Genomic DNA, 11,812 nt, shown 5'->3' on the forward strand with positions numbered 1-11,812 from the left:
CAGGCTAGTCGAGTAAAAACTCGTGCGAGAGGATGCATCCCGCAGGCTAGTCGAGCAAAAACACGTGCGAGAGGATGCATCCCGCAGGCTAGTCGAGTAAAAACACGTGCGAGAGGTTGCATCCCGCAGGCTAGTCGAGTAAAAACACGTGCAAGAGGATGCTTCCCGCAGGCTAGTCGAGTAAAAACACGTGCGAGAGGATGCATCCCGCAGGCTAGTCGAGTAAAAACACGTGCGAGAGGATGCGTCCCGCAGGCTAGTCGAGCAAAAACACGTACGAGAGGATGCATCCCGCAGGCTAGTCGAGCAAAAACACGTGCGAGAGGATGCATCCCGCAGGCTAGTCGAGCAAAAACACGTGCGAGAGGATGCATCCCGCAGGCTAGTCGAGCAAAAACACGTGCGAGAGGATGCATCCCGCAGACTAGTCGAGTAAAAACACGTGCGAGAGGATGCTTCCCGCAGGCTAGTCGAGTAAAAACACGTGCGAGAGGATGCATCCCGCAGGCTAGTCGAGCAAAAACACGTGCGAGAGGATGCATCCCGCAGGCTAGTCGAGTAAAAACACGTGCGAGAGGATGCATCCCGCAGGCTAGTCGAGTAAAAACACGTGCGAGAGGATACATCCCGCAGGCTAGTCGAGCAAAAACACGTGCGAGAGGATGCATCCCGCAGGGTAGTCGAGTAAAAACACGTGCGAGAGGATGCATCCCGCAGGCTAGTCGAGCAAAAACACGTGCGAGAGGATGCATCCCGCAGACTAGTCGAGTAAAAACACGTGCGAGAGGATGCTTCCCGCAGGCTAGTCGAGCAAAAACACGTGCGAGAGGATGCATCCCGCAGGCTAGTCGAGTAAAAACACGTGCGAGAGGATGCATCCCGCAGGCTAGTCGAGTAAAAACACGTGCGAGAGGATACATCCCGCAGGCTAGTCGAGCAAAAACACGTGCGAGAGGATGCATCCCGCAGGGTAGTTGTTACACGAACCCTTTAGGGAACTGAGGATCCGTGAACGATAAATGCGTTGGACTCGCGTGAAGAAGGACAGGAGAAAATTCGGTCGGAGATTGGATATTCGTGAGAGGTTTCAGTCAATCGTTCCACCCGCGTGTTACGGTTCACAAAACAAGCACTTTATTGTTGCTGAGGCTACGGACGCACTTTAACCCGAAAGAACAGAGCTCGCAGGGGAGATTATTCTACGTGTTTCTCGCAGAGGAGATTATCGGTCGTTTTTGAAACTTGCTCGTAGCTATTATATAATTCGCGTGTGTACTCGCAGAGGAGGTTACAACGGAACGCGCCTTCAAACTGGCTGGGGGTCCTATTTACCGGTAATCGGTGGATTCCCCCACCGTACACACATACGGGAGCTCGCTTCGAGGTGAAGACTCGCCGCGGTGCTGTAGGGACGACGAGGGGGGTGGTCGCGGCGCTGAATCATACGAAACTGTATCGTTCGCGTTTAACAAACCGCCCGCCTTGCGCGGTCGCGCAACAGAAACGGATAATCTATATATCTCGAAGAGCTCCCCATACATACGTACACATACACACACATACTAACTATTTACAATATTTACAATGTTTCGGATGACGACACCTGGGCCGACGGCCGGCCGCGACTATTATGTCACGTAGGTCGTGACGTCGCACGCTCGACAACATTATTCGGGGGGTACCTTCAGTTGTTTACTGGTAACTGGCAGACACGAGTGATGGGTCGTTTATATGTTGAGGACGCGGTCTTAACCTCCACCACTCGTACGTGGCCGTCTTTACCTGGGAACGTTTTTACGACCCTCCCTAATTCCCATTTGTTAGGAGGTAGTAGGGGGTTGTCCAAGAGGACTACCGCTCCTACAGTCAGATCCTTTTGTTCAGTTTGCCATTTGTACCGCGACTGCAGTTCCTGCAAGTACTCGCGGGACCATACGCGCCACAGCAGTTCGTGGAATTTTTGCACTTGTTGCCATCGTGTTAAGTGCGTTGTCGGCTCGTCAATCACGGGAGGAACCGGACGTGAAATCAGCGGACTACCGGTTAAAAAGTGCCCTGGCGTAAGGATTTCAAGACACTCTGGGTCGTCGCGCACCCGAGTAATCGGACGCGAGTTTAACGTGGCTTCCACCTTGCAAAGCAGTGTGGACATCTCTTCGGAGGTTGACGCGAACGACCCCATGATACGACGAAGATGATGCTTGGTTGACCGGACTGCGGCTTCCTGCATTCCTCCGTGATGAGGAGCGCCCGGGGGATAGAACTTCCACTGAATAAGAAGAGTGGAGCATCGATTTTTCAATTCCGGCGAATTTGTGACTTCGACGAAGTGTCGAGCGAGTTCGTTGGACGCGCCTACGAAATTCGTGCCATTGTCGCTAGTGATCGTCTGAGGAACACCACGTCTGGACGTGAAGCGGTCGAAGGCTGCGAGGAAGGCAGCCGTGGAGCAATCATCAACCAACTCTAAATGGACCGCGTGAGTAGCAAAACAGATAAATACTGCAATGTATTTTTTATAAGTTCGCTTTCCGCGCCCGGGTGCGTCTCGTACTTGGTAGGGACCGGCGTAATCGACTCCAATGTGAGAGAATGGAGGGGACGGACGGCAACGTGACGTCACGAGGTCTTGCATTACCTGCGTTGCAGTTTCCGCCCGCCAACGCGCGCATTTGACGCACTTATGAATCACGCGACGGACCGAATTACGCAACCCTAGGATCCAATATTTTTGTCTTGTTGTGTACGTCGTGATTTGATTTCCGCCATGCAAGGAGAGAAGATGCGATTCCCGAATAATGAGGTCGGAAACGTGATGTTTCGGCAATATCGCGGGGTGCTTCGTTTCCCAAGGCAGAAAGGAGTTTCTGAGCCTCCCGCCTACGCGTACGACTCCGCATTGGTCGATGAAAGGGCTGAGCGGCAAAAGCGACGAGCCACTGGTCAACGGTTTGTTCCGCGCGAACGCGGCGATTTCGGTTGCGAACGAGCTGCGTTGGATTATTCGCAGTATTGTTATTTCCGAATCGCGTAGCTCCGAGACGGTGAGGAACGAGGGGGGCGCGGTGCTTGTTTGCTTTCGCACCGTGTTTATAAATCGCCGCACGTGACAGAATACGCGGATTAGGCGTTGCCAGCTAGAGAAGCGAGACAGAGCATCCCAATCTTTGATTGTGACCGTATTATGTACGGCGGTCTTACATTTTTCCTCCTCCGTTTCGTAGGTCTGCTGAACGGGCCAGGCTTCTTCGTCCCTCTTCAACCACGATGGACCCTCGATCCACAGCGTCGATGACAGCAGTGCTTCTGCACTTACACCACGCGAATTCAGGTCTGCAGGATTGTAGTGCGTCGGCACGTGTCTCCAGACGGCATTCGGCAGTGTGGAGTGGATCTTGGACGTCCTGTTGGCCACCATGGTCTTCCAAGCTGCTGGGTGTTTCCGCAACCATGCGAGGACAATCGTGGAGTCCGTCCAGCAAACTGTCTTCGTTACCGGTATCCCGATCGAGTGGGTCACGTGAGCGGCCAATTCAGTTAGCATGACGGCTCCGTTTAACTCGAGGATAGGGATAGAGACAGTTTTTATTGGAGCTACTCGCGATTTAGCTGTGAGCAGCGTGGTATGCGTTTCGCCGGTGAGCGACGTTACGCGGGCGTAAATCGCGCATGAAAAGGCGGCACGAGATGCGTCGCTGAATCCATGTAGTTGGATTTCGAGTGAGTCAGGGGCGTACTGGATCCACCGCGGGACCCTCATTGCGGTTAAAGCACGCCAGTCCATACAGAAGAGGTTCCAGGTTTCGCGGGTGTCGTCCGATACGCAGTCATCCCAGCTGATTCGTTCGAGCCATTGTTGCTGCATCAAGATTTTGGCTCGAACAACAATTGGAGACAACCATCCTAGAGGGTCGAACAACGTCGCAATCTCCGAGAGCAATTCGCGCTTGCTCATCTTCTCCTTTCTGACCGCCAGTTTTTGTAAGTCAAAATAGAACGTGTCGTCCGAGGGGATCCACCTGATTCCGAGGACTTTGAGTTCCGAAGCATTGAATATTCGCAGATCCACCGCGTGTGAATGTGTGGCTGCGGGAATATTTCGCAAGGATTCGGCATCGTTGCCCGCCCATTTTCGCAGATTGAATCCGCCTCGAGACAACAGCTGACAGACTTGTATTCTAGTCTGTTCGAGCAGCTGTTTGTCCGGCGCGCCCATGAATACGTCGTCGACATAAACACTGTTGCGAAGAATCGGGGACGCGAGGGGGTATTCCGAACCTTCCAACTTGTTTACTTCTTGTATAACGCGCATCGAGAGGTACGGGGCGCAGGCGGTTCCGTAGGTTACCGTATTCAATTCGAACGTCTCGAGATTACCGGTAGATTCGCTTCTCCACAAGATGCATTGATATTTGCGATCTTGTGGGTGGATGAGAATTTGACGGAACATTTTCTCAATGTCCGCCACTAGAACATATTTGTGGATTCGCCACGCTAATAAGATGTGAGTGATATCTAACTGTAACTTCGGACCAGTAAGTAGGATGTCGTTTAAGGAGTATCCGCTAGACGTTTGGCTCGACGCATTAAAAACGACTCGGAGCTTTGTAGTCAAGCTTTCCTCTCGGAGAACGGCGCGATGTGGAATGTAATTCCTGGAACGGTCGACGCCATCGAGACGGTTCATGTGGCCGAGCGACTCATACTCGCGGATGAACGCATTATATTCGCATTTTACCGCCTCGTTTTCGCGTAGTTTCCGGGTCAGACGTGCCAGTGACGCGGTGGCTCCTCGGAGTGAATCTCCGAGGAAGTCCTCGGGGACCGACTTGAGAAACGGTAACCGCACCACGAATCTGCCGGTAGCGTCGCGCGAGTAGGTTTTTTCGAAGTGCCGCTCGCATTCTATTTCCAAGGGAGTGAGGATACGCGTTTCAGGGACCGCTTCCGTTTCCCAAAAACGAGTTAACGCACGTTCGAGTGGATCCGTGATTGTCCCGTGATGCGTGGTAACCGCGACGCGATGGTTTTCCGGGGTGTTGATGCATCCGGACAAGATCCAACCGAATACCGTATTTTGCGCAATCGGTCCTTGGTTACTGGGGAGTCGAACGCCAGGTCGTAGAATTTGCGCGAAGATATCCGCGCCTAGGAGCAATTCGATACGTTGCTTTGATGCGGGCTCGGGGTCCGCGAGCGCGAGATCGAACAGGGCGCTGTAATTTTCCATCTGGATCGCCGGCGGCGCGTACTGCGTTATACCGCGCACTATGAACGCACGGGTTAACAGTGCTGGTGACTCCTGTTTGGACGAACCTATCTGCAGTTGCACACTATAATCAATGGTGCTTGTTCGTTCGCCGCCGAGACCAGTCACGGAAATCGGTGCTCGGACTTTTTGTAAACGTAGCTGCTGTACAAGATTGGTGGACACGAACGAGGATTGAGACCCCTGGTCTAATAGCGCGCGGGCTAATCGCGACTGACCGTTGGGCGCGAAAACTTTGACCATTGCGGTAGCCAGTAGGACAGTCTGAATGCCATTCGGACTGGCTTCGGCGAAATGTGTCGCAACGTTACTACCGATTTCTTCTGAATTCACGGGCCGCGCAGGGGATTGAGCCGATAACGGTGTCTGAAGAGTGGTAGACGCGTCTAATCTCGAGGGCTGGACCGAAGATGCATGGTTTCGGTAACCACTCGTTTTGGGTCTGCTGAGGGCCCTGGATTCTCCGCGGTGCAGCAATGTGTGGTGCTTTTCACCACACTGTCTACACACGTTTGTGCTCGGGCAATTCGACACGGTGTGATTCGCGCCGAGGCAATTTATGCACGCGTGTTGACTTTTCAGCGTCTCGAAGCGCGCTAGTGGCGAGAGGCTACGGAACATGCTACAGTCGCGGGGTACGTGCGCTTCTTTGCAAAGAAAGCAAGTAGGAGACGGCCTACTTTCTTCAATCACGTGCGCGTTCGTTTTTTGTCGTAACGGTTTCGCAGGACCCGCGGAGGATTGTAGTTGTTGCGTCGGTTGATTGGACATCTTAACCGCCGCGGTTTGTTCTAAAACAAACTTTTCCATCGCCGCGTATGTTGGGTAGGTTCGTGCATCTCCGAGGGTTTTGTTCCACTCCGTTTCTAATTCGCGGTCGAACTTGCTCGAAACGAAATAAACGAGATGATCCTCTTTCGTGCCTCTACCTAACTTGTACAACGCCTCGAGGGTGTTACGATAATGAATCGTGAACTGATTCAGCGAGTCGAGCTGCGACAATTTGATCGATTTCAAGGAATAAAGTTTTTGCATCAGCGTATGTACAATGACTCGTTCGTTATCGTAAATTTCCTTGAGACGTGTCCAGCCGATCTGGAAGTTCGCGTCCGTTACATCGAGGTGCTGTATCGATTCTAGTGCTTCGCCCGACAATGCGCTAAGCAAGTACTGCAATCGTTCTGAGCCCGTCAAGGTTTCGTTTACAATTACCGCGGAATTGAATCGCGATTCGAACGATTTCCAACGCGTGTAATCGCCGTCAAATTTCGGGAGTTCGATCCGGGGTAATTTAACATGCGCGGGACGAGTTACCATGCTAGCTGGAAACGCCATAGATGAATTCGCCGCAGGGGGTGTGATGGGGGGGCGTAGATGGGCCAGCTGCTCCCGTAGGTAGGACCAGCCATCAAGGTACGCGTCCTCCATCCGATCCATTGTTCCGGCCTTGAAGTAAGGTAGGTCTTCTTTCGTCCGGTCCGCTTTCCGGTACGCTTGGAGGTACCCGTTGAAAGAAGTAATCTGGGTCCAGGTCTCCTGATACATGGTCAGCCTGGTGTCCAGATAATCCACGGTGTAGTTGTCGACCCCTTTTTTCTTCGTATTCGCCAATATTTTCGTGAGTTGAGCAAACGCCTGTGTTTGCCGCTCCAGCACCGCTTCGAAGGTCTCCGTGACACTTGTATTCATGTTCACAGCGTGTTTTTACTTTGAAAGTCACGAGACCCGACACGAACGTTTGAAATGGACGGTTGGTTTCGCCTCTAACGTTTTCCGAACGATCCAGGTTTCTTCACTAATCCGGCTCGAAGGACCAAAAACTGTTACACGAACCCTTTAGGGAACTGAGGATCCGTGAACGATAAATGCGTTGGACTCGCGTGAAGAAGGACAGGAGAAAATTCGGTCGGAGATTGGATATTCGTGAGAGGTTTCAGTCAATCGTTCCACCCGCGTGTTACGGTTCACAAAACAAGCACTTTATTGTTGCTGAGGCTACGGACGCACTTTAACCCGAAAGAACAGAGCTCGCAGGGGAGATTATTCTACGTGTTTCTCGCAGAGGAGATTATCGGTCGTTTTTGAAACTTGCTCGTAGCTATTATATAATTCGCGTGTGTACTCGCAGAGGAGGTTACAACGGAACGCGCCTTCAAACTGGCTGGGGGTCCTATTTACCGGTAATCGGTGGATTCCCCCACCGTACACACATACGGGAGCTCGCTTCGAGGTGAAGACTCGCCGCGGTGCTGTAGGGACGACGAGGGGGGTGGTCGCGGCGCTGAATCATACGAAACTGTATCGTTCGCGTTTAACAGTAGTCGAGTAAAAACACGTGCGAGAGGATGCATCCCGCAGGCTAGTCGAGCAAAAACACGTGCGAGAGGATGCATCCCGCAGACTAGTCGAGTAAAAACACGTGCGAGAGGATGCTTCCCGCAGGCTAGTCGAGTAAAAACACGTGCGAGAGGATGCATCCCGCAGGCTAGTCGAGCAAAAACACGTGCGAGAGGATGCATCCCGCAGGGTAGTCGAGTAAAAACACGTGCGAGAGGATGCATCCCGCAGGCTAGTCGAGCAAAAACACGTGCGAGAGGATGCATCCCGCAGACTAGTCGAGTAAAAACACGTGCGAGAGGATGCTTCCCGCAGGCTAGTCGAGTAAAAACACGTGCGAGAGGATGCATCCCGCAGGCTAGTCGAGCAAAAACACGTGCGAGAGGATGCATCCCGCAGGCTAGTCGAGTAAAAACACGTGCGAGAGGATGCATCCCGCAGGCTAGTCGAGTAAAAACACGTGCGAGAGGATACATCCCGCAGGCTAGTCGAGCAAAAACACGTGCGAGAGGATGCATCCCGCAGGGTAGTCGAGTAAAAACACGTGCGAGAGGATGCATCCCGCAGGCTAGTCGAGCAAAAACACGTGCGAGAGGATGCATCCCGCAGACTAGTCGAGTAAAAACACGTGCGAGAGGATGCATCCCGCAGGCTAGTCGAGTAAAAACACGTGCGAGAGGATGCATCCCGCAGGCTAATCGAGTAAAAACACGTGCGAGGTTTTGTGGGATGCGCATGCGCAGGTTTTGTGGGATGCGCATGCGCAGGTTTTTTGGGATGCGCATGGCTAGTCGAGCAAAAACACGTGCGAGAGGATGCATCCCGCAGGCTAGTCGAGTAAAAACATGTGCGAGAGGATGCATCCCGCAGGCTAGTCGAGTAAAAACACGTGCGAGAGGATGCATCCCGCAGGCTAGTCGAGTAAAAACACGTGCGAGAGGATGCATCCCGCAGGCTAATCGAGTAAAAACACGTGCGAGGTTTTGTGGGATGCGCATGCGCAGGTTTTGTGGGATGCGCATGCGCAGGTTTTTTGGGATGCGCATGGCTAGTCGAGCAAAAACACGTGCGAGAGGATGCATCCCGCAGGCTAGTCGAGTAAAAACACGTGCGAGAGGATGCATCCCGCAGGCTAATCGAGTAAAAACACGTGCGAGGTTTTGTGGGATGCGCATGCGCAGGTTTTTTGGGATGCGCATGGCTAGTCGAGCAAAAACACGTGCGAGAGGATGCATCCCGCAGGCTAGTCGAGTAAAAACACGTGCGAGAGGATGCATCCTGCAGGCTAGTCGAGTAAAAACACGTGCGAGAGGATGCATCCCGCAGGCTAGGCGAGTAAAAACACGTGCGAGAGGATGCATCCCGCAGGCTAGTCGAGTAAAAACACGTGCGAGAGGATGCATCCCGCAGGCTAATCGAGTAAAAACACGTGCGAGGTTTTGTGGGATGCGCATGCGCAGGTTTTGTGGGATGCGCATGCGCAGGTTTTTTGGGATGCGCATGGCTAGTCGAGCAAAAACACGTGCGAGAGGATGCATCCCGCAGGCTAGTCGAGTAAAAACACGTGCGAGAGGATGCATCCCGCAGGCTAGTCGAGTAAAAACACGTGCGAGAGGATGCATCCCGCAGGCTAGTCGAGTAAAAACACGTGCGAGAGGATGCATCCCGCAGGCTAATCGAGTAAAAACACGTGCGAGGTTTTGTGGGATGCGCATGCGCAGGTTTGGTGGGATGCGCATGCGCAGGTTTTTTGGGATGCGCATGGCTAGTCGAGCAAAAACACGTGCGAGAGGATGCATCCCGCAGGCTAGTCGAGTAAAAACACGTGCGAGAGGATGCATCCCGCAGGCTAGTCGAGTAAAAACACGTGCGAGAGGATGCATCCCGCAGGCTAGTCGAGTAAAAACACGTGCGAGGTTTTGTGGGATGCGCATGCGCAGGTTTTGTGGGATGCGCTTGCGCAGGTTTTGTGGGATGCGCATGGCTAGTCGAGCAAAAACTCGTGCGAGAGGATGCATCCCGCAGGCTAGGCGAGTAAAAACACGTGCGAGAGGATGCATCCTGCAGGCTAGTCGAGTAAAAACACGTGCGAGAGGATGCATCCCGCAGGCTAGGCGAGTAAAATCACGTGCGAGAGGATGCATCCCGCAGGCTAGTCGAGTAAAAACACGTGCGAGAGGATGCATCCCGCAGGCTAATCGAGTAAAAACACGTGCGAGGTTTTGTGGGATGCGCATGCGCAGGTTTTGTGGGATGCGCATGCGCAGGTTTTTTGGGATGCGCATGGCTAGTCGAGCAAAAACACGTGCGAGAGGATGCATCCCGCAGGCTAGTCGAGCAAAAACTCGTGCGAGAGGATGCATCCCGCAGGCTAGGCGAGTAAAAACACGTGCGAGAGGATGCATCCCGCAGGCTAGTCGAGTAAAAACACGTGCGAGAGGATGCATCCCGCAGGCTAATCGAGTAAAAACACGTGCGAGGTTTTGTGGGATGCGCATGCGCAGGTTTTGTGGGATGCGCATGCGCAGGTTTTTTGGGATGCGCATGGCTAGTCGAGCAAAAACACGTGCGAGAGGATGCATCCCGCAGGCTAGTCGAGTAAAAACACGTGCGAGAGGATGCATCCCGCAGGCTAGTCGAGTAAAAACACGTGCGAGAGGATGCATCCCGCAGGCTAGTCGAGTAAAAACACGTGCGAGGTTTTGTGGGATGCGCATGCGCAGGTTTTGTGGGATGCGCATGCGCAGGTTTTTTGGGATGCGCATGGCTAGTCGAGCAAAAACTCGTGCGAGAGCATGCATCCCGCAGGGTAGTCGAGTAAAAACACGTGCGAGAGGATGCATCGCGCAGGCTAGTCGAGTAAAAACACGTGCGAGAGGATGCATCCCGCAGGCTAGTCGAGCAAAAACACGTGCGAGAGGATGCATCCCGCAGGCTAGTCGAGCAAAAACACGTGCGAGAGGATGCATCCCGCAGGCTAGTCAAGTAAAAACACGTGCGAGAGGATGCATCCCGCAGGCTAGTCGAGCACAAACACGTGCGAGAGGATGCATCCCGCAGGCTGGTCGAGCAAATACACGTGCGAGAGGATGCATCCCGCAGGCTAGTCGAGCAAAAACACGTGCGAGAGGATGCATGCCGCAGGCTAGTCGAGCAAAAACACGTGCCAGAGGATGCATCCCGCAGACTAGTCGAGTAAAAACACGTGCGAGAGGATGCTTCCCGCAGGCTAGTCGAGTAAAAACACGTGCGAGAGGATGCATCCCGCAGGCTAGTCGAGTAAAAACACGTGCGAGAGGATGCATCCCGCAGGCTAGTCGAGTAAAAACATGTGCGGGAGGATGCATCCCGCAGGCTAGTCGAGTAAAAACACGTGCGAGAGGATGCTTCCCACAGGCTAGTCGAGTAAAAACACGTGCGAGAGGATGCATCCCGCAGGCTAGTCGAGTAAAAACACGTGCGAGGTTTTGTGGGATGCGCATGCGCAGGTTTTTTGGGATGCGCATGGCTAGTCGAGCAAAAACACGTGCGAGAGGATGCATCCCGCAGGCTAGTCGAGTAAAAATACGTGCGAGAGGAAGCATCCCGCAGGCTAGTCGAGTAAAAACACGTGCGAGAGGATGCATCCCGCAGGCTAGTCGAGCAAAAACACGTGCGAGAGGATGCATCCCGCAGGCTAGTCGAGTAAAAACACGTGCGAGAGGTTGCATCCCGCAGGCTAGTCGAGTAAAAACACGTGCAAGAGGATGCTTCCCGCAGGCTAGTCGAGTAAAAACACGTGCGAGAGGATGCATCCCGCAGGCTAGTCGAGTAAAAACACGTGCGAGAGGATGCGTCCCGCAGGCTAGTCGAGCAAAAACACGTACGAGAGGATGCATCCCGCAGGCTAGTCGAGCAAAAACACGTGCGAGAGGATGCATCCCGCAGGCTAGTCGAGCAAAAACACGTGCGAGAGGATGCATCCCGCAGGCTAGTCGAGCAAAAACACGTGCGAGAGGATGCATCCCGCAGACTAGTCGAGTAAAAACACGTGCGAGAGGATGCTTCCCGCAGGCTAGTCGAGTAAAAACACGTGCGAGAGGATGCATCCCGCAGGCTAGTCGAGCAAAAACACGTGCGAGAGGATGCATCCCGCAGGCTAGTCGAGTAAAAACACGTGCGAGAGGATGCATCCCGCAGGCTAGTCGAGTAAAAACACGTGCGAGA

General features: G+C 53.4%; 1 protein-coding gene across 1 annotated transcript; it reads right to left on the minus strand.

The window, feature by feature from the left end:
• Positions 1-1,684: 1,684 nt before the first annotated feature.
• Positions 1,685-6,958, minus strand: LOC143220191 (uncharacterized). Its single transcript, XM_076445895.1, has one exon. It carries the CDS (start codon positions 6,956-6,958, stop codon positions 1,685-1,687), a length of 5,274 nt encoding a protein of 1,757 aa, XP_076302010.1.
• Between the last annotated feature and the right edge of the window lie 4,854 nt (positions 6,959-11,812).

This window comes from Lasioglossum baleicum, unplaced genomic scaffold (assembly GCF_051020765.1).
Source record: "Lasioglossum baleicum unplaced genomic scaffold, iyLasBale1 scaffold0350, whole genome shotgun sequence".
Taxonomy (NCBI): Eukaryota; Metazoa; Arthropoda; class Insecta; order Hymenoptera; family Halictidae; genus Lasioglossum; species Lasioglossum baleicum.

Coding starts and splice junctions, on each gene's coding strand:
- LOC143220191 (XM_076445895.1), bottom strand. CDS start 6,958: ATGAATACAAGTGTCACGGAGACCTTCGAAGCGGTGCTGGAGCGGCAA.